General features: G+C 37.8%; 1 protein-coding gene across 3 annotated transcripts in view; it reads left to right on the top strand.

Moving 5' to 3' along the window:
* The first annotated feature begins 13,538 nt into the window (after positions 1-13,538).
* CTDP1 (CTD phosphatase subunit 1) overlaps positions 13,539-23,789 on the top strand; it is a 155,612-nt gene continuing 145,361 nt past the window's right edge. The window contains exon 1 of one of the 3 annotated variants that reach the window (XM_056823542.1): positions 13,539-13,652. In XM_056823542.1, the coding sequence (XP_056679520.1) occupies positions 13,618-13,652 (35 nt within the window). In that variant the 5' untranslated portion in view covers positions 13,539-13,617. Of the gene's footprint in view, positions 13,653-15,225; positions 16,679-23,789 lie in introns of those variants that run through there. The other 2 variants (XM_056823541.1, XM_007487822.3) reach the window with 2 other exon arrangements.

Here is a 23,789-nt window from a genome sequence, read left to right as displayed (position 1 = left end):
CTTTCACTCTTTCCCTCTATTTTATAAATAAATTGCTGTAAAGTCATTCTGACTTGAGTAATAATTTCTGGCAACCACATTTTTATATATTTAGTCCAATCCTTTAATTTTTAACCCTTACAGTAAAAAAGCAAAATTTGGTGATCAATGAGATATAACAAGGAGGGGGGAGTAAAAAGTCAAGGTTAATGCTGAGGTTATGAACTTGGGAGATTGAAAGAATGATGGTGCCTTTGATGGAAATGGTGAAGTTTGGAAGAAGGGAGGGTTTAAGGAGAAACATAATGTGTTCAGTTTTGGACCCGGTGAATTTGAGATGTTTCTAGGAAAACCACTATTAAGAGCTGTAGAATAGGTCCCAAACTTTTCTGAAAGAGGAATTTCTTCACCAGGGATTCTTCTACAAAGGTAAAATCAAGGTTCCAGTTTAAAAAAAAGTTTAATTTCCTTTCTTTAAAATTTAATATGGCTCCATGTTAAGGATCATTTTGAGAATGAGAATAGCCTAAAGGTGAAGACAAATGCCAAATGAGTCCTTTGAATATTTCCTATAGAATGAATGAATGGTGTTTGATAAGATTAATGCTGTTATTCTGCTGACATAGGCCAGCCAACCCATTGTAAGCTTTTTGTGCCAGGTGTAAAAATTAAATTATATTTCTAATAATAAAAATATTATATTTTATGAGGTTTATTAAGGATCATTAGAAATCAAGGAATAAAGAGGATACAAAATAAAACCACATGTCTATGGCCGATTAGCCCATTTAAAATCCGTGCACTTACCTCACCACTTTACTTGCTGTATCATTGCAAAGGAAGAGAGTGTGGGAGGCGTTACTACTAGTTAAATACCAATCGTGATTTCACCAATGTGGAGACTCAGGAGAGAATATAGGGAATTCTGAGAAATCCCAAGGACTTCTGGGGAATGAAGCCTAGGGTTCAAAATCTCCATTTATACACAGGGAAATCTGGGGGTTCAGTGGATTGAGAGCCAGGTTCAGAGATGAGAGGTCCTGGGTTCAGATCTGGCCCCAGACACTTCCTGGCTGTGTGACCCTGGGCAAGTCACTTAACCACATTGCCTAGCCCTTGCCACTCTTCTGCATCAGTACCAATACAAAGTATTAATTCTAAAATAGAAGGTAAGTGTTTAATTAAAAAAAAAAAGCTTTCTGTGCCATAATTTTGTAGAAATTTTACTTGGATTCTTATTCATGAATGCATAATAGGTCATAAAGAAATAGTGTTTTCTGATTACATTTCATCTTAATTTTGTGTATAATCATTATAAATGTTAGAACTTGGTTGAAAGAAAAAAATAACTATTTATACCAACTTATCAGTGATATGTATTTCCCCCATTCTGTAAGCAAATATGACCTGGGGCTCTAACTATTTTCATAAAATTCTTTTTAAAAATTAATTTGTTTGTTACATTAATGCTCCCAGGTATTTCCTTGCTCTCTCTCTTCCCCACACTTAAAAAGGTATCATTTGGTTAAAAAAGCATATATAAAACTATGTTGTGCTTATTTCTATTTATCGGTTCTTTCTCTGAAGGTAGAAATACACAAGCTATTCTTCAAACAATATTTCTGCTGCTGAATATAATATTCTCTTGCTTCTGCTTGTTTTGCTCTTAATAATTTAATGAATGCATTTCCATGTTTTTTTAATTAACCTGCTCATCATTTCTTATGATGCAATAGTATTCTCCATCATAATCATATGCCACAAATTATTTAAAATTCTTCCCATTAATGGAGCATGATTACTCCATGGACTTGTGAGAGTGAAGAGGTGAGATTTTTATTTCTTCTGACTTTTATGTAGGACATCAGGGAGAATTCTCTGGAAGCAAAGACACGAGGAAGAAGCCAAGCATTACAAATATGTTTATTATACTCATAGTAATAGATTTAATTTGTATAGCTCCTGAAGGTCTACAAAATTCTTTATTAATATTATCTTATTTGAACATGCATTACAAGATTATATAGACTTAGGACTGTAAGGGACTTTAGCCCACTTAAGTCTAAATCCCTCACTTTCAGGTGAGAGAACTGAGGGCTAGATTATGGGCTCTTTGAGGGCAGAAACTATCTTTTGCCTCTTTTCATTCCCCCAGTGAGTATCATCATCTCTGGCATGTGGTAGGTGCTTAATAAATATTTATAAATTGATTAGAAAAGTTAAGTTAATAGGGGTTTTAGAAAATCAGGACTTCTAAGCCACCTTTCTGGTTCATGCTCAGGAGATTGAAGGGAGATTTTAGGGAAGTATTCAGAGATTCAAATTGTGTGAATATGATATTTACATGTAAAATTATGCTTTTATTTACTTATTTGGTGCCATACCCATTGAAGTACCAAAAAACTTTTTTACTGAATTAGAAAAAAATAACAAAGTTCATTTGGAAGAACAAAAGATCAGGGATATGTAAGCCTTAAATTTTCTTAGACTTATGAATGTTGGAAATTTCCCCATTGGGAAATTTCATACTTGAAAAAATCTCCTACTGATAGTTAGAACTCTATTGGAATATGAAACTCCTTGGCATGGGAGAATCCTTCTCCTCCCTACTTAAGACTACTTTAGGACAGAAACCTTTTGCTAAACAATGGAAAGGGCTTTGACCTATGCTTAAGCATAGAACAGGAAGTTCTTTGAATCATGATTGATTTTAGAATTGATACAATAGAGATACTTGGAATGACAGAACCAGGTCTTAGAAACTACAATCTCCACCCTACTCAGAGTAACAGGATTTAGGAAGGGCTGCAGCAAAGATCAAGATTTAATTATTTGAGAATATGACCTTCAACAGACATGTGCAAAGGAGACAGACCTCTGGGCGGTCCTGGGTTAAGCTAGAGCCACCATTGGCACAGGGGAGACATCGACAGTGATTGGTAGATGTGAGAACTGAGGGGAGGGAACTTAGATTGTTTCCTTAAAGATAGCGGGGGTCTAAGGACTGGGGGAAGTTGCTCTGAAGGAGGAGAGAGGTTGCTCTGAAGGAGGAGAGAGGTTGCTCTGAAGGAGGACTGAGGATGCTGATGCTCTGAAGGAGGTCTGAGAGGAGGGAGGTCCTGGAGGGAGAGCGCCTGGAGAGGTCTTGAAGGAGGCTGTGGAAGGAGAACTCAGGAGGAGTCAGGAGGAGAATTCTCTGGAAACATTTCTTGAAAGGAGGCTCTCTTGAAGGTGGAGCCTGAGGTTGGCATGAGAAGCCTTACCTAGAGAGATCTTGGGTGAGTGATAAAACCAACTGACTGATTTATCTCTTAGGTCTAGGCCTTATTGGCTTGAGGCCCTTCATTCTTATTCCTTTCTTACTTTCTCTCTTTTTCTATTGATTAATCAGTGTATTATAAATTAAATTTCTCTATAAAACCCAGTTGGCTTCGGCATATTCATAAATTGGGACTATATTCCCTGGCGACCATCTTATATTTATATAAAACCAAGACACAGTAGAAAACATATTTCAGCGGTCATAATTGTTATATATTTCCCTTGCTCCCAAACATTTTAATTATCACATTTTATGGCTCCCACTCTCTTATCTACAACTATTTAACGCTCAAACTATTTTAAATCTAACAGATATCAAAGGAAATAAAGAAAAAAATGTGAAGGTAGGTGGCCTAGCAGTACCAGATCTCAAACTATACTATACTATACTATACTATACTATACTATACTATACTATACTATACTATACTATACTATACTATACTATACTATACTATACAAACTCTACTATAAAGCAGTGGTCATCAAAACAATATAGTACTGACTAAAAGACAGAAAGGAGGATCAGTGGAATAGACTTGGGGTAAATTACCTCAGCAAGATATGATAAGATATGATAACCCAAAGATCCCAACTTTTGGGACAAAAACCCACTATTTGACAAAAACTGCTGGGAAAATTGGAAGACAGTATGGGAGAGATTGGGTTTGGATCAACATCTCACACCCTACACCAAGATAAACTCAGAATGAGTGAATGGCTTGAATATAAAGAAGGAAACTATAAGTAAATTACATGAACATAGAATAGTATACTTGTCAAATCTTTTTTAAGACCAAGCAAGAGTTAGAAAAAATTACAAAATGTAAAATAATTTTGAATACATGAAATTAAAAAGGTTTTGTACAAACAAAACCAATGCAACCAAAATTAGAATGGAAGCAACAAATTGGGAAACAATTTTCATAACCAAAACCTCTGACAAAGGTCTAATTACTCAAATTTATAAAGAGCTAAAACAATTGTAAAAAAAAATTAAGCCATTCCCCAACTGATAAATGAGAAAGGGACATGAATAAGCAATTTTCAGATAAAGAAATCAAAACTATTAATAAGCACATGAAAAAATGTTCTAAATCTCTTATAATCAGAGAGATGCATATCAAAACAATTCTGAGGTATCACCTCATACCTAGCAGATTGGCTAACATGACTGAAATGGAAAGTAATGAATGTTGGTGGGGATGTGGCAAAATTGGGACATTAAAGCATTGCTGGTGGAGTTGTGAATTGATCCAACCATTCTGGAGAGCAATTTGGAACTATGCCCAAAGGGCGCTAAAAGACTGTCTGCCCTGCTGGGTTTGTACCCCAAAGAGATCATAAGGAAAAAGATTTGTACAAAAATATTCATAGCCACACTCTTTCTGGTAGCAAAAAATTGGAAAATGAGGGCATGCCCTCCAATTGAGGAATGGCTGAAAAAATTGTGGTATCTGATGGTGATGGAATACTATTGTGCTCAAAGGAATAATGAACTGGAGGAATTCCATGTGAACTGGAATGACCTCCAGGAATTGATGCAGAGTGAAAGGATCAGAACCAAAAGAACATTATACATGGAGACTGATACCCTGTGGTACAATCGAATGTAATGGACCTCTCTATTAGTAGCAATGCAATGATCCAGGACGATTCTGAGGGACTTATGAGAAAGAATGCTATCCACATTCAGAGGAAGAACTGTAGGAGTAGAAACACAGAAGAAAAACAATTGCTTGATCACATGGGTTGATGGAGATATGATTGGGGATATAGACTCTAAATGATCACCCTAGTGCAAACATCAATAATATGGAAATAGGCTTTGATCAAGGAGACATGTAAAACCCAGTGGAATTGCGCCTCAACTATGGGAGGGGGTTGGGAGAGGGGAAGGAAAGAACATGATTCTTGGAACTGAGGAAAAATATTCTAAATTGACTAAATACAATTTTTCAAAAAAAAATTATGCTTTTGAGGTATAGTTCAGATTATTAAAAATTTTATAACAATAAAATGTTGATGGAATATGACTTACATTGAAATATCCAAGCAAAACCTATTAGAGAATTGAAATGCTAAATCTCTCTCTTTGTTCTCCATCTTGATTGGCTTGCTAGTATTAAAGCAGGCAGATAAAAAGAAAAATTATTCAGAATGTGAGATGTTAGTACCACATCATTTTTGTCAGGCTAGTCCTGAGCTTTATCTGATATAACTGTTTTAATTTTTAGACAGATCTATGGAGCTAACATAGGATGGTGAAGAAGATGGGGAGAGAAATGAGGGTCAAGTGTTCACAGGGAAGATTTGAAAAATGAATCACAATCCTAGAGTAGAAGAAGAACTGTGTTAGCAATTTAAGACAAAAATATTTATGACCTTTTGAAAATATAGTAGATGTGATAGAAATCGTTTTTAATTTTTTAACATAAAAGAGATTTAAATTTATTCTCTGCCTCTCCCCTCCCTTTGTTGTAGATGGGGTTTTATAGTAATCTGCCTGAACAAACAAGAAATTTCAATCAAGCAATCATTTAGTGAGGCCTTGGAAAGAAAGGCACAAGTGGGAGGAGGGACAAGGCAAAAGGATCTGGTAAAACCTTCTGCTTTAAAAGATTGTGCTTGAACTGAGTCTTGAAAGAAACCACCCATTGTAAGAGGCAGAGCTGAAAAGGAAGAGCATTTCAGGCATGAAGGACAGGCAGGACATGAAGCATGGTATTATGAGGAATAACAGCATTGTCTAGACCAGCGGTTCTCAACCTCTCAATTTGTAGCAATGAGATAATGCATATCAGGTATTTACATTCCGAATCATAACTGTAGCAAAATTACAGTTTTGAAGTAGCCACCAAAATAATTTTTTGGTTTGGGGTCACTGAAACACGAGAAACTGTATTGCGAAGTCACAGCATTAGAAAGGTTGAGAACCACTGGTAGACTGTGGATGGGGGTAATGTGTAAGAGGCCTGGGGGAGAAAAGGAAAAGATCAGGTTGTAGAGAGCATTAAATGCCAAACAAGAGTTTATATTTGGTCATAAAGGTAATGGGGAACCACTAAAAGTTTATGGAGTAAATTGGCAGAAAGGTCAAATGGGTTTTAGAAAGGCAATTTGGGCAGCTCCATGGAGAACATATTGGAGTGAGATCCCAGAAGCAAGAAGATTACTTAGGAAACTATTGGAGTAGCCCAGGCAAGAGGTAATCATGGACTTTGGGGGTGGGGGCAATATTTTAAAGCATTTAAGTAAGTGGCAAAATGGAGAGGGGCAGCTAGCAGGTGCATTGGATATAGAGTGTGGGGCCTAGAGTCAGGAAGACTCATCTTCCAGAGTTCAAATCTTTTCTCAGATACTTACTAGCTATGTGACCCTGCGCAAGTCACTTCATCCTCTTTGCTTCTGTTTCCTCCTATGTAAAATGAGCTGGAGAAGGAAATGGCAAACCAGTATCTTTGCCAAGAAAACACCAAATAGGATTAAGAAGAGTTGGATATGATTGAAACAAATGAACAACAACAAAAATGGACAGAGAGCTGGACCTAGAAAAGCTGCGTTCAAGGCTCGTCTCTTAAATACTGGCTGTGAGTCCTTGGGAAGGACACAACCTCACAGGGCCCTGGGCAACTTTCCAAGAATATAGAGAAAGGTTCAGACTTCTGATGGGGGGGGGGGGGGGGGAATTTCTTCATCTGCAAGTTCCTTATACTAATGAAATCATAGGTCTAGTCTATATTCCTAATAAACCATACTAATATTAATGTAGAAATTACACTGATGAAACAGAAATTGTGAAATTCCAAGCTGTAAATATTGACAGAAATGTGTATTTGATGATGTTATTTATTTAGAGGCATCAAATATTGGGCCAATGGGGATATGCAGTGGACTCCTGAGTGCTGCCAGTAGCAGATTAAGATGTAATTGGGAAATATTTAACAAAATAAATATAATAACAAATGTAGATAATATTAATATTTGAATTTCTAAGTCAACATGTGGCCCACACGAACCTTTGTGTACAGTTTAGTGCCCCACCCTATCCCACAGTTCTATTTGATACCACTAATCTCCCTTAGTTCACCACAGCAGTCTGTCTTCAATATTTATTATTGCCTAGGATTCAACAAATACTGTAATAATCACAATATGTTCTTAATTGTAGATATTACTTTGTGCAAGGTATCAGTGTAGATTTCAGTAGGAATTATAATTAAAAAAAAATAAAACCCTTACCTTCTATCTTAGAATAAATACTGTGTATTGGTTCCAAGGCAGAAGAGTGGTAAGGGCTAGGCAATAAATGAGTTGCCCAGGGTCACACAGCTAGGAAATGTCTGAGGCCACATTTGAACCTAGGACGTTCCATCTCTAGGCCTGGCTCTCAATCTACTGAGCCACCCAGCTGCACCCAGGAACTATAATTTTTAAAACTACATATTTAGATGGAAAGGAAAATACCACAACTTTTTAGATGAACACTTCTCTAGAGTTTTGCATATCTTGTATGATATTTTTAAAATATGGAAGCAGAGATTCACAAACAAAAATTGTTCACCAAAAGCTAATGTGTGACAGGACTGAATCCAGTAATTATATACCCAAAGGTATCCTCTAACTACTTGATCTATTATGATATCTTTCACAGGCTAGTTTTTTTTTTTAAGCACACATGAACTAAGGCTTATTTTGCCAGTAAGTGTTATCTTATTTTTCCAGCAAGATTATTCCTATGGCATTAACCTCACTGAGTTCTCAGATATCCTTTGTATTATCCAAGATGAACTCTGAGATATGGTAATTTTAACATATGAGTAATAACAGAGGTGCCACCCTTAATGAATAGTGTTCTCAGTAATCCTTTTGTTTACAATATTACTTTATCATTTTCCTTCAGGAAGGAAAAAAAATTCAATCTTTGATTCTGTAAATATAAATTCACAATTTGTTCTCAGTTATAGGAATTGCTATTGACTGATATTTACTTACTTTAAATCCTTAAAATAAGCAAATATACTAATTGGATTTCAATTTTGCATTGAAATGTAATTATGACTAAACTTTAGTGTTTGACTCTTTTCAGTAATGATAGAAAAATCAGCCACTGTACTATTGATCAGAAATATTGTGGTTGTGTTTTTGAATGTGTAAATTTTTTTCTGAGAGAAATGGACTACAAATATCAACTTAAGAAAAACTTCTCTTAAGTATTTTATCATCCCCAAGGAAAAGTGTCAGACACTGTTAAGTGTGCTAACATTGCTTTTTGATATGACTGGTTTTATTTGATTATTCTATGTTAATTACAAACAAAAACTTTTACAAGGTATATTCCTGCAAAATAGTTTACCAAATATTTACAGAATTGGGGATGTGTCCTTTCATTTAGACAACATAAAACTAAGATTGACTATTGTAACAGATTTTTTTGTCTCTCCGTGTTTAATTTTTTTACATAGGTATACTTGTATATGTTATTTTCCTGGCCATGCTTTCATCACTTTATGTCACTTCATATGATGTTGCATTTCTTTTTATTCGTCATTCCTTATGGCACTTTACATTCTCAGACCACCATTTGTTCAACTGTTCTTTAGTAGTTGGGCATGCATTTTGTTTCCAGTTTTTTTATGATCACAAATAATATTATAAACACTTTGAGATGTGAAGATGTTTTCTTTTTGCTGATAATCTGCTAGGGATATAGTATATGTAATCTAATCTATGAGTTAGACACAGGTGATCAGCAACTTGCTAACTTTTATTTCATGGTTCTAAATTGTATTACTCAACCAGCTAAACCAATTCACACTTCCTCCAGCGTAAAATAGTGTGCCAGATTCCCCATAGGCCCTCTGTCAATGAGCATTTCCATCTTTTATCATCTTTACTAGTGTGACAAGTCTCTGGGTTGTCTGAATTTTAATTTCTCTGGTTATTAATGATTTTGAACCTTTTCAGGTGATTACTGATAGAATGCTTTTCTTTTTTTTTTTTATCCTTTGTCTATTGTGGAATGGCTTGGTCTCATATATTTGTGCCAATTCCCTATCTTTTTTTTAAACCCTTACCTTCCATCTTAAAATCTATTGGTCCCAAGGCAGAAAAGGAGTAAGGGATAGCTGGAGTTAAGTAATTTGCCAAGGATCACATAGCAAGGAAATATCTGAGGCCAGATTTGAAACCAGGACCTTCTGTGTCTTGGAGTTGCTTCTCAATGCACTGAGCCACCTAGTTGCCCATCTCTAGAGATTCTGGATATTATATTTTTTATTTAATGCAAAGATAATTTTTCCAATCTATATGTTTTTCTTCTGATTCTAGCTATATTGATTTAAAATAAAAAATCTCTATACTGATGCAGATTGGTACCTGTACAATTTATATTTTTAAAAATCTTCCTCATGAGGCCTGGAGATGGGAGATCCTGAGCTCAAATGTGACTAAAACACTTCCTGGCTGAATGACCTTGGACAAGTCACTTATCCCCAATTGCCTAGCCCTTATTGCTCTTTTGCCTTGGAACTCATACTTAGTAATGATTCTAATGCTGACACTAAATATTAAAAAAAAAAAATCTTACTGGCAAACTGAGATATGTAACTTGTCCAGAGTCACATAGCTAGTCCTTTTAATTCTGGGCCTGGCTCTTCGGCCACTAAATCACACTGCATTTAACATTAATTTTAATTGTGCATAATTTTTTAATTATATTTTATATAATCCAAATGGTCTTTTTCCCCCTTTATGGTCTTTTCTATTCCAAGCTTATATATGAATTTTCTCCTTCCTTTGCAACCATTAAATCATTATTCTCCATTAAATTTTATAAAGCGATTAAATATTTACCCATGTCAAATTTATCTCAGTATGTTTGATATTAATATATTTGATTTATATCACAAATTTAAATGAATGAATAAAGCATTTATAAATCATGAGGATGAATTCAAATTTAGGTTCCTACCCCTAAAACACTTCACAGATATTTTATGTCTATTAAAGGAGAAAAATGATTAAAATAAGACTGCTCCTTTCTGGGACAGGGAGAATCAGATTCTATTTTGTTGCTATCCTCTGAGTCAAATATCTTAATCAGTCATATGTGAGCTTTATCTTACCTTGTCCCGACTAGTTCACTCTAAGACTTCCTAGTAATTTTCAAATTATGCTGACTTGATTTGGGTCTTCCTCCATTTTCTCTTCCTTTTTGCTTCTTCCTCTCCTTCCATCTCTTCCCTTTCTTCCTTTTCCCATAATCTTCCCCAATGGAAGTCAGAAATATTTATAGCTCAGATATCTATACACAAAATCCCAAAGAAAATAACAATCAAAATGAACTAGAAAGCTCAAAACAAAAGAGTAAATTGTACCTCAAAGGTGTCACTGATACTTGTTGGGATGAGATCCAGGATTGGGATACTGCTCTAAATGGCTGTTCATCATTTAAGAAGAACATGATAAAAATAAGAGGGGGAGATATAGTTGAATATTAAAAAGATATATGCTCAGTTGAGGAAATCCAAGAATCAGACAGTACAGGGTCTATGAATTTGCTGAGAGACAAAGGAAAGAGATGGGATAATACCTTACGAGGATGGTAGGGATCAAGTGAATATTCTTTTTTAAGGACAGAAAGTCCTGGGAATATTTTTTTTAGGCAGCAAAGACAGAGCTTATTTAGAAATAATGAAGATTGGTGGGGTAGGATTAGAGGAAAAGAAGGATTGCTAACAAGCATTTATTAAATCTCAATGAGGGATACAAATACAATCCAATGGCCTTTCCTCTTGACCCCTCTCTCTATTTGACACTTCTGAGGGAGCTCTCATCCTACACACTCTTTTCCCTGGGTTTTTATGACCACCACCCCCCCCCTTTATTTTCCCACTTATCTGACTGCTCTTTCTTAGTACTCTCTGCTGAAAATAATGAATTCCTCTTCTTCCATCTCATTTTCCTCCTCCCATTATTTTAGATGCCTATATAAGAATATCCTATTTTCTGCCTTGGGAATACTCTCCAAAGCTCTGCCCCAATACCTCTTTTCTCTTCCTTTTCCCTCTCTTTTCCTCTTTTCTCTTTCTCCAACTTATTTTTCACAATCCATCTAGGAATGTAGTTTAGGGAAGACTCAACAATTACCACTCTTGCCTTTCCCCTTGGCATCTCCCTCAAGCCCTATCCATCCCAGAATCCATCCCAGAAGAGGGAAGGCCTACCACTACCAGGTGGCCCTTTTCCTCCTTGCTCATCTTGCTTGAATTTAAGATGTCCATGAGACATTCAGTTACAGTTGTAAAACTGGCAGTTAGGGAGGTGAGTCTAGAGGTCAAGAGAAAAGTTAGGGCTAGATAATAATAGGCTCTCCAAAGGATGATAATACACATTTAATCTCCATTTTCTCCATCATTTACTTCTATTTAAACATTCAACACAATCAATCAAGTGATGATTTGTGAGGTTTGCTGATATGTGGCATGTCAATGCTCACACTGAAAATGTCACAATCAGATCTTCCAACATAAACCATCCAGTTAGCCATCAAGACTTTTGGGCCTACTCAAAGTATTCATTTGTATTTACTTATATGGGTGGACAGTAGGTAAAATCTTTGAGGGAGTTTTTCATTTTTGTCTACATTTCCCCAGAACCTAGAACAGAGCTTGGGATAATTAGGTATTTAATAAATGTTTTGATTGATTGAATGACTGAAAGTTCTGGTGTAGTCACTAGTTTGGAGTGAATATGAATATATTTACTTCCTTGACTCCTGTTTATACCACTAGAACCCACAATACCTAGGTTTAAATCTTACCTCTACCACTTACTAATTATATCACCTCGGGCAAGTCACAACTTCCCTGATGCTCAGTTTCCTCACTTATAAAATGGAAGCCATCTGCTTGGTTTTAACCTTATTGCTTAGCCTTTTCCATTTTTTGTCTTCCTGTTCAAGATATGTTTGTAAGTAGTTTATTAAGTCTTGATCAAATGTGGCAAGCTCCAAGAAGGTCATAAGATATTATAAGAATTCAGTTGGTGGTATATTTTCTGTAAATTTTTAGCAGATTTTAATTTGGGGTAGAGAGAGATTATAAAGACAATTAATTGCCCTTTGTGAGTTTGACATTTCACAAAGCTACTAATAATACTGTAGGCTTTCCCTACTTTATTGGGGATGTGAAAACAATGAGCCAGATTTCCCTTCCAGTTCCTAAGTAATGGTTCACCAGTTACAAAGGCTGAATCAACAAGCTTTTATAGTAATGAGAAGTACAGCAAGAATGTTTCTTCCCTATGCACATACACTTGGAGCAAGGTGTTCATTCCCAAGAACAAAGTACCCAAAACCTCTTAGCATTTAGGGCCCCAGAATAGACAATTATCAACTTTTCCCCTCTGGAGAAGAAGCAGGCTCATTGTTTCTCAACCCAATTCAAGGTATGTTGCTATCCTGGAGAATGCCAATTCTTTACCTCAGATTTCACTTAGTGTGGGTGGTTCTCACTGACTGGAAGAAGAATCAGGGTTATCAAGAAGGGTTCTTAACCTTTTTTTGTGTTAAGAGACCCTTTTGGCAAACTGCCCAAACTTATGGACAACCCTTCCCTTTGGCAGAATGTTTTAAAATAAAATACTGAGGTTACAAAGGAAGCCAATTATAAGGCAATCCACTTATTAAAATACATACACATGTGCATATATACATATAAAAGCACAAATGTATATATAAAACCCACATAATATACACATATGAATGTATGTATCTATCAAGTTCATCAACCTCAGCTTTTGAATTCGATGTATATAACAGAGGTGAGGAACAGGACACAGGGATGTAGGAGGGAAAGAAATTAGAATCAGCTTTTAAAAGTTTATCAATTTTGTTTATGAAGCAAAAGCCTTTGGTTGTACAACTTTTATTTGAGGTAAAAATACTTTTGAGTCTGGTCCATGCTAGAGAAACAGACTAATTCTAATGTATCATTAATATTTTTACTTACTTGAAGATACTCTTAAGCAATCCATGGCTGTTCCACCTCACTTAACCCATAACTACACACAGTACTACCTTTTGCTTTGTTAATTTCTTCAAATGTTGGACTTGTTTCCCCCAAGTTGACTGCACACTACTTAGGAGCTATTTTTTGGTAGGGTAGATCTGGTTGATGTAACATCTTTAGAAAAAGAGGAGGGACTGGAACATCAGGGCCAGAAGAACCCTAGAAGGTTCCACAGCCCCAGGCAGCCCAGGGGTGGCTGTTGTGGGTGGCAGTTGGCAGTCTAGGGTGTCTCCTCCATTCTGCGATGAGAAGAGCCCCTTGCAAGAGGGCCCTCTGGAGGTACTGAAAATTCACTTTTGTTTGGGTGTCCCAAGAATGGGGAGTTGCTAAACTGGCATATCTAAATGCTAAGTGGTAGGAATTTTCTTTTCTTGTTTCTCTGCTAAAGGTTGTGGTGAGGGTAGGGCGGTGAAGGGAGAATATTTTAAAACTGCCTTACATCTCTAGTGTCAAACTCAAATAAAAACGGAACCCAGAGGGGTCGCATATTGATTTATGAAACCACAAATTAACATTATCCCTGTCGTATTTTTTACTTGTTTTAAATGTTTCCTAATTACATTTTAATCTGATTCACGCTTGGCACTCGGGAGTTTTGCTGGTCTCATTCAGCTATCGAGTTTGACACTTTGCCTTATATAATGGAGAGAAGATGCATAAGGGAACAGGCAGGGAAGGAGAATGCTTGATGGAAATGTTTTAGGTGGCGAGTTGCCAGGCAAAATTGCGAAATGGGAAAAGTTTGTCTTGCAGCACTCCCCACTTTTTTAGCAATACTGCGTCCCTCTCCTAGTTGTTTGGGCTCTTCCTTTCCTTCCAAAAGCCAAAGGATAAAGGAATTCGAACTAAGGTGCTACTGCTTAGCTAGGTATAAGTCATTTGATGTAGACTAAACTCGAAAGTGCTTTCTAACTAAACTTATTAGGCGGTAGCATTTTAAAAGGGCAAGCATAGAAGGCTTTAACCCAAAAGAAGGAATCCCTAATAGTGAACAGACATTATAACACCCTAATAAAGGATTTGGGGGCCTGAGTACGCCTAAAATAATATCAGCTAAAACATGTTTCTAATGCTTTAAAGCTTGCAAAGAAAGAAAAAGAAAGAAAGAAAGAAAGAAAGAAAGAAAGAAAGAAAGAAAGAAAGAAAGAAAGAAAGAAAGAAAGAAAGAAAGAAAGAAAGAAAGAAAGAAAGAAAGAAAGAAAAAGAAAAAAGAAACTTCTAAGCTAAACTTACCTAAAGTCTCTCAGACCAGATATTACTATAATGGACTTTTCGTTTGCAGGCTGATAAGATGTAGAAATGCAGGCTCTTAGAAACCAGACTGTTTTCTTGTTGTTTGTATCTTTAATCCCCAGCACAGGGCCCTAGTACCTAGCTATTGTTTTAATGTTTCTTAAACTGAAATTAAATACTTGGTTCGCTTTAGGAACCTCCCCAGTGCTTCTGAACTCAGTAGGAGGCTGTTTTCCATTATTTTGTGATAAAAATGGACCCATTAATAGAATGAGTCACCAGCAGTATCTAAAAGAGAAGGGACAAAAGTGTAAATATCACCTGAAATTATAGTACAACCATTTGACTACAGGAGAAGAGGTTTTAAGTGTCTGGAAAATTAGTTAGCATCAGGATTGGTGAGATTCCTTAGCAAGGTCCTAAACTGGGAACAAGAAGTAAAGTGGGACACGCATCACACTGCTTCCAACTCAAATCAAAATTTTAAAATGCAAGTCTTGTTTAACTCCCAGGCAGCACTCAATAAGAGATCAAAGAATAACAAGGAACCCAGGGTTGCTTTTAAAATCTCTCCACAGGAGGGCTCTACACGAGGTTTCCCCGGGCTTTGAATACGCAAGCGCAAAGGACACTCTTTCCTTCCTTTCCTTTTGTAGGGAAAAGGACCCGTTCCCCAGAGACTACAAGTCCCAGCATTCAACTGCGAGGGAAAACTCAGCAAGAACCAGTAGTAGGTCAGCCCAGCTTCCACAGACAACGCTGGGGACAGTTGCATGCTGGGATTCGTAGTCCTCATGCGGGCGGACATTCAGCGGATAACCACGAGGGCTTCAGTACAACCGCTTCCGCTGTTTTGTGCCCCACGAAGGTTATTCCTCGGACGTTTCCGGCACCAGTTGCTCACGCGGCCACTCTTTTTCCCAAGCTCCTGGTACTCCGTAGCCCTCCCTCCCGCGTGCGTGTGGCGTACGTGTGTTTACACGCAGGCCGCCCGCCCACAGACACACACGCGGTCTGGGGGAAGCACGTGAGAAGCCGCCCCTTGGCCACGCCCTCTCCCCTTCGTGAGGTCATCACGTTCTCCAGGAAGTCGTCGTGGACCAGGGGAACTGGCGCGAGGTGACTCGCTGAGAACTGGGCGGGAAGAGCTGAACTAACCACCTCCGCCCCTACCCCACACCCGAGACGCTGGGATTTCCGCGTTACTGTGGCTTTAAATGGAAGCCGGACCCTGACTACGCAAGCGCGTACAGCTCAGCCTTCCCTCTCCAGGTTCCATCCTCCCACCCCATCCTGACCCCCTCCTAAAGGAACAGTTACTACTTTTTTTCCACACCTTCTTTCTAACCTCTCCCTCCAGTCCGCCTCCCCTCCCTTAAAGTCGCTGTTCCTCTCTCCCCCTTTGGGGGAGGGCTAACCTTCCTCGGTTCGCTTCCTGGTCTCAAGCCGGCGGCGAGCGCGTTGCCATAGCGACCCGACCCGCGCGCCGTGCTGCCCCCCGGCCCCCGGGAACTAGAGGCGGCGGCGCTGGAGCAGGGGAGCGGGCCCGGTGGACGCGCGTCCGGGCGGGTGATGGAGGCGCCGGCGGACCCCAGCGGAGGCAGCGGCGGCGGCGTCGGGGACTCTGCATCTGCCACCACTGCCAAGGGGCAAGCTCCGGCCGGCTCCGCTGAGGGCCCCGCGGCGCTGGCGGCGGCCGTGACCGAGATCCGCTGCCCGGGCCCCAGGCCGCTGAGGCTGCTGGAGTGGAAGGTGGCGGCCGGCACGGCGGTGCAGATCGGCACGGTGCTAGCTGTGTGTCTCCCCATCGTACCGCCCGCCGGAGGGGAGGCAGGCGCACTGGCTGCTTGCAGCGCTCGTCGGAGAGCCGGGGAAGAAGAGGGAGAAGGGGGCGGCGGTGGCGGCGAAGGGAGCCTTCACCCATGCGGGAACCAGCGCGGGGAGCCCTCATCCTGTCCAGAGGCCGGCAGCTGTGGCCGGACCCAGCGGTTGGCGGAGCGCAGGGTGAAGTCAGAACGGGCTGGAGTGGTGCTGGAACTGTGTGCGCAGCGGGGACAGGTGGTCCCCCCAGGGTAAGCGGGTTACTGGGGACTTGCTGGAGACGCCTTGGGAATACTCGCGCCCTCTTGATCCCCTCCTCGCACCCTTCTTTCACCCCTATCTCTCCATGAGTGCCCACCTAGGGACGCTCCCTTCCCCATCTGACAGCCCTAGGCATCTTTGGGCATCAACTTGTTTCAGTTTCGCGATCCGATGAGACTGGCCTGGGCCGACCTGGAGAGGAGGAGAAGGAAGAGGAGAGAGGGAGTTAGCGACTGTGCCCAAGCCCAAGTGTTTTCGTTCTTTTTCCTGGAGGGCGGAGGCAGAGAAACTATAGAAAACATAGAACTTCCGTCATCTCTAACTTTCCCGTCCCGGGACCCTCCTGCTGCATCCCCCTTCCTCCTCGTACAGACCAGAGGACTTCTAGGCTAGGTGGGTTCTGCACCAGGTGTGTTATAGGAAAGCTTACCGACCGGAGGGTTTGAGCCTGGAGGAGATAAGTGCCGGTTCTGAGAGATTTCCTGTATCCTAGCTTTTCTATTCCTCTTTCCCCGCCCCACCCGCCGCTCTGCAGGTGGGCTTAAAGGGGAAAATAACGTGACTAAAATAAGGCCTCTCCTTTCTCAGGAATGGTTATTAAATTCTTTTTTTTTGTTGTCAGGTCTCTGAGATATCGCCATTTGAGATGCCTTAATGAGTATCAAATGATGACATTTCTTTAGGGAAGGGAAAACTCATTCACTAAGAAAATTGGTATTTTTGGTTATTCCCACTCTACTCTCTGCTTTGGACTCTTCTCCTTTAAATTGCATTTACTGCCTGCACCCAAAAAAAAGGTTGTTTTTAAAATTCTGATTTTTCAAAATCCTTTAACAAATCTTTTTTCTTCTGTAACCAGGAAGCTAGGGTTGTTATTTTATTACACAAAAAAATTTTAGGGGACTGGACTTATTATCTAAGAAAACAAGAATATTCTTCTCACTTTTGATTTAAAGATTAAAACAGAAAATGGTGATATTGAAATACCTACATATACGTATATGTACACATATGCATACTTCAGAATGATAAATGAATCTTGTTTTGATACACTAACTTGTTCAAATTAATCTGATATTTGATATTCTCTCTCTCTCTCTCTCTCTCTCTCTCTCTCTCTCTCTCTCTCTCTCTCTCTCTCTCTCTCTCTCTCCTTCTCCCTCTCCCTCTCCCTCTCCCTCTCCCTCTCCCTCTCCCTCTCCTAATCTAGTGAAACTAAGTTATAAAAATGTGATACAATTTGTGCTTCATAGCTAAGAGGACTGTATGAGTTAGGAACTCTTTAGAGTGTAAAATTACATCAAGCTTTTGAGTCTAGCCAGACTTCCATCCTGTCCCAGTTGTTTGTCTTAAACTCTGTGACTATATACTTGACCAGAATGAGTCATTGAGTCATCATAAAATAATGCAAGATGAAAAAACAATCTTTTCACTTGAGTGGTAGAATCCACTGCTGAGATGTCTAATTTAAAAAAAAAAATAAATTGTAGATCACTTTTGTCAAGTTCTTGAACTTATGGTGTTCTTTACCCTACAATGACTCTAAGCAAAGTAACCCTAATCAAATTTTTTTTGTCTTGGGTTCCAAATAATGCTATTTATTTTATGTTCTTGGGGGAATAGAAGTCAGCTTTTTATATTGCATACTTGTTTGTGATTTTTCAAAATATTAAATTCACCTTTTCATGAGACCTTAAAGAGGAAGCATAGTAGAGTGGATATAAGGCTTTCTTGGTTGTCACTCCAACTTATGTTCAAATCCTACCTCTGACATGTGCAGGCTATGTACCCCAGGGCAAACTGATTAACCTCAGTCTGCTAGGAAACCTAAAGTCATAAATTACAGAATAGTGGTTGTTTTGTTTTGAGAGAGAGAGTTCCTTCATTTTCAGTTCCCTAGATCAATGAAATTACAACCCACAAACTTGGGTTTAACCTCGAGATGAAAACAATTCAACCTCTTCCTTGCATAACTTTTATTGTTATTGTTCATATATATGTGATAATATGGCATCATCACTCGTAGAGATCTAGAATTGGACAAAATCTCAAGAGGATAGACACTTCATTTGATAGATGAGGCAACTTTGACCCTGGGAGGTTAAGTATCTTGCCCAACATAAGGAATGTAAGAGATGTATTTGACAGTGCTTTTTCCATTGAACCATGCTGTCTGTGTGAATATTACTTTTTTTTGCTAGAGAAATTAAATTTGACAAGGATGTCAGTATTTTTTAATTTCAAGATAAAAATGTTAGATAAGGCTTTGCTAGCCCTTCAGCCTAATGGGATATAAAACATGCACAGAGAAATCTGATATTGAATAAGCATTATAGGGATTGTAAAGTAATGTGAAAGACCAAGAGTTTTTACTATTTAAAGGAGCAGGAATCAGGGAATCTTTGATGGCATTTTACTTGGGTTTTTAATTGGATAGGCTAAGTAGGTAAAGAGGTAAAAAAAGAGGACTTTTCAGGCATAGGAAACACTATAAGCAAAGGTTCAAGATACATTTGGAGGACAAAGAATAGTCTGATTTAACTTAATACTAGAGTACTTGGTGGGAAGTAATAGGACATAAAACTGGGAAAATTGGTTCCACATTGTGGAGTCAAGACAAGTGGTCGAACATTTATTAAGCTCCTACTATGTGCCAGAAGTCAAGCTTACAATCTAATGGAGGAGGGGGAAAGAATATGGAAGCAACCACATACAAAGATATAAACAGGATTAATTGTAGATAACCTAAGAGGGAAGTTACCTACATTAAGGAGGACAGATAATGGGATTTTAGCCTAAACTTGAAGAAAGCCAGGGAATCCTGGAGAGAAAGAACATTCCAAGAGAGGGAGTCAACCCATGAAATGTGTGAAAATACATGAGGTCTGGAGATGGAATGCCTGTCTTAGCAATGTGATCAATATCAAGCTGGCTAGAGCCAGAGTGACTAGATCACTGAGTAAATACGGAGAGTAGGGTATAAGAAAACTAGAAAGGTTTATGAAAGTCTAAAGTCAGGCAGTATTTTACATTTATGACACTGAAGGCAATAGGAGACCTCTTTGGCAGCTTGGTGGAGGATGCTGGCTAGAGGAGTTTGAAATTTGCTTAGTAGATAATAGGGAAAGACCTGAAGACCTGAGCACAAAGACCTGAGCACATAGCCAGGTATCCCCATGAGGAAGATTAGTCTGTCAATATTTTGGAGAAGAAAGAGGGTAGTAGAACTTACTTTTAGAGGCTGTTGTAATAGTCCTGGTGAATAACGTTAGGGTGGTAGATATGGAATTAGTAGGAAGAAGATGGATATGAGAGAGCTTATTTAGCAGTATTGTTAACTAGACTTCACAGTGAGTTGGGTATGTGAGGGTTAATGGAAAGAATCAGAATTTTGCAGTTACGAAAAGTCATTTATTAGAACATTAATGACCTATGATTGGTTATGGTAATAATAGAAAGGGGGAAATCAAAAGTTATGGCAAATTTAGGTAAAATAATGGTCATTTCAAGTTGGAGATGGCTATTCAAATGTAGATATATCATAGTTTGAACATTCAAGCCCAGAGTTCACAAGACAGGGCTAGATTGGAGATAACAGATATGGGAATCCTCTGCATTAGAGAAGCCCTTAAAACTCTAGTGTGTCAGTGATATTGTTAAGGGAGGGAAAGAGAAAGAACAGAAAAAAAAGAAATTTATTATTAGATTATTATGGACAATAGTAGTGGGGTGACACCCTTCCTTAGCCTCCCCACTAAAACAGTGCCTTTCTCAAAGATAAATTGACTAAAATTGGATGAAGAGGTAATGAAGGAAACAGTTGTAGTTATTGAGTTGGGAGAAGAACTTAGTTAAAGTCCAGAGGCTCTAAAGCCAAGAAAGTATTATTTGGTACTGGTATGTGGCAGAACAATGTTAAATTCGATGTGGAAAATAAAAAAAGAACTCCCAGAAAGGCTGTTGAATTGACAGTTACATGATCATTACCATTTTGAGAGCAGTTTCAAAAGAGTGGTAGAAGGTGAAGGTGGAATAGATCTTACTGCTTTTCTGCCTTGAAACTAATAATTAGTATCAGTTCTAAGACTGAAGGTAAGATTTTGAGAGATGGAATAGTAACTGGAGTGGTTAAATGAATTTGTTTTTAGGATTTGACACTATAATTTGATATTAGTTGATTATAATAGCTTCTTTGGGCGACTTTTCTTTCCTTGTTACACTCTATATTTTGTGTCTGTTTTTAGTCTCCTTTCTGCCACTAACTCTCCAGGGGTGATACCTTTAGGTTGATCTTATTTTTATGTATAATATGAAGAGAATTGATCTCCAAGTATGCTTCAATTGGCTTTAAAATTCTATTATTTACAAATGTAAATCTCTCTATATACACATCCCAAGAAATATCAATCAGCAAGCATTATTAATTTCTCACACTGTGCTAGGCCTTGGGGTTGCAATGACAAGATGTCAGTGCTTAAGGAAGTTAATATTTTCTTGAGGAAGATAATGTGTTTATAAAAATATATACAGATTAAATTGAAGGTAATATGGGGGGAAGAGGAGAAGGGAGGTACTAATCACTGGGGGAGCCAGAATAGGCTACATGCAGAAAGTGGCACTTAATCAGAGTTTTGAAGGAAACAATAGATTATAAGAGGCAGTGATGAGGACAAAGTGCATTTCAGGCATGGACTTTCCTGCTTTGTTAATTCAGCTCCATAGTATTTGTGAGAACTCATCTTTGATGAAGCTTCACTAGGGAAAAAATCATTTAGCAAAGTCATTAGTTAGGGCCCTGTTTGCATTTCTTCTGGCAACTCTAATTATATTTGTTTGAACTAAGGTTTAATGCTTCATTATAATTATTAGAGTATGCCAAGGAATGATGTATTCTAATTTCTACAAGCATGCTTGACTTTTTCAGGCGGTTGTTGTGTATTTTCATATACATAGGCACTTGTGATTAAGAAATAGTCTTTAAAACTAGAATGTTTTTTTTCTTTCCTCACAATTCTCTTTGTGTGATATTTCAATTTCATGTATATGCATTTTTGAGACATTATGGTGTACTCAAGAGTATTTCATTTGGAATCAGAAGAGATCTGGGTGTAAATTATTCTTCTAATACATATTCACAGTGTGATTTCAGGCAAGTTACATATACTCGGTGACTTCTTGCATATTATACTGAACATGATTTAGCCCTTTCTTGATGACTTGAGTTTATTATGAACTTCAGTTTTGGGATATGGTCTTAGTTTCTTCTTTATAATCCTTTTAGTCACTGATCAGCAGTTGAGGAAAATACTTACAAAGTTTAAAAATGTCAAAAAAAATTTTTTTATCCCTTACCTTCTGTCTTAGACTCAGTACTGTGTATTGCTTCTGAGACAGAAGAGTGGTAAGGGCTAGGCAATGGGGGTTAAGTGACTTGCCCAGGGTCACACAGCTAGGAAATGTCTGAAGTCACATTTGAATCCAGGACTTCCCATCTTTGGACCTGGCTCATGATCCAATGAGCTGCCAAGCTTCCCCCTAAATTTTATTTTTTTTAAAATTTAATTGAGAGGGTTAGACCAGATCTTTTACATTCTCAGTAGTGTTGGTAAGTCCCTTCTGTTCTGCTCTTATTCAGTGATGATTTCAAGTTTGTGACTTATCCAAGTTAATTTAATCCTAAGCTAAATTACTCAGTGACTTGAGACTGCTATCTATGCCTTTGAGTTTCTGGGTTTTGATTTTTGTTTTGCCTTTTAAGCTAGGGCTCTCTCTCTCTCTCTCTCTCTCTCTCTCTCTCTCTCTCTCTCTCTCTCTCTCTCTCTCTCTCTCTCTCTCTCTCTCTCTCCTTATCTTGCTGCCATCTATCACTTTCAGCTCTGTGCTTTCCTATAACAGACTTGATTTTTCTGTTTTCCCTTCATTCTGATATGTCTTCCCATCTGCTAGTAGCAGATATTAGACAATAAAATAACCAAACTTCTAAATACTATTTAAAATAAAAGTAACTATTTGAGGGAGAGCTTTACATTTTGATTGCTGACATTAGATTTTCACTTACAATTTTTTTTTACTTAAAATCTGTTCTAGGTTATTTGCCAGAATACTGACCTGAAGAGGAAATTAAAATTTTAGTACCTGAATGATTAAATTGAAATATAAGATCTGGAAAAAAATCTTTAGAAATTATTTATTTCAATTTCCACATTTTTTATGTATTAGGAAACTGAGGCACATAAATGTTCAGAATAAATTAAATCTATGGGTAATATTTAAAACTAAAAAGTTGCCTAAGAGAATGAAAATCTCATGTAATTCTTTATAATCTGACACTTTGTTGTTTTAGTGTTGCCTACCAAAGCATGATGTTGAAGAAAAATAAAACAAATTGTTGACTTCAAATTAATAAGCCTATGAAGCAGGATATATATATATATATATTTTTTAATTTAATTCTTGACTTGGATTATTTGAACAGCTTTCTTTTGGTACCTATTTTCAAAGAATTTCCATTATTTTCCTCTATCAGTGATGTACTTTTTGAATATTTTAGGAATAATTAGTCTGTTCCTATAAAATATTAAGATATTCTCAAACTTAATGATAGTTCATGTTTACGTGATGATTTAAGGTATATAAATCAATTTATATTTAAAAAATTTTGTCCTTAACAATTGAACTGTTATTGCTTTAAATATTACTATCCATTTTATTGATAAGGAAATCTTAAATATCTTAAGTTGTACAACTAGTAAGTAGTAGAGTTGGCTTGAATTTGAACCCAATTCTCTTGACTCAAAAGTTGATCATATTTTCACTAAACCACATAGTCTCTCTGGAATGTAGTTTCAGAGGGCATAAATCTGATATTTGTGTAGTTTTGAGGCTGTGCTGGCCATAGAGATTTCCAATGTTTTAGGAGTTGTGAAATTGTCCTCTAGCCCAAGTTCAGAAATGCCATGTACATGTTTAAATACTAAAGTGAAATTTAAACTAATTTTGATTTAAGAATTTTTAACAGTTTTTGAGTAAACTGAAAATCATTGTTACACTTGACTTTTCATTTTTTCTTATGGCATTACTATTTTCATTGGCACAGAAAAA

Source organism: Monodelphis domestica, chromosome 3 (assembly GCF_027887165.1).
Source record: "Monodelphis domestica isolate mMonDom1 chromosome 3, mMonDom1.pri, whole genome shotgun sequence".
Taxonomy (NCBI): Eukaryota; Metazoa; Chordata; class Mammalia; order Didelphimorphia; family Didelphidae; genus Monodelphis; species Monodelphis domestica.
This window is presented reverse-complemented; position numbering and strand designations above follow the sequence as displayed.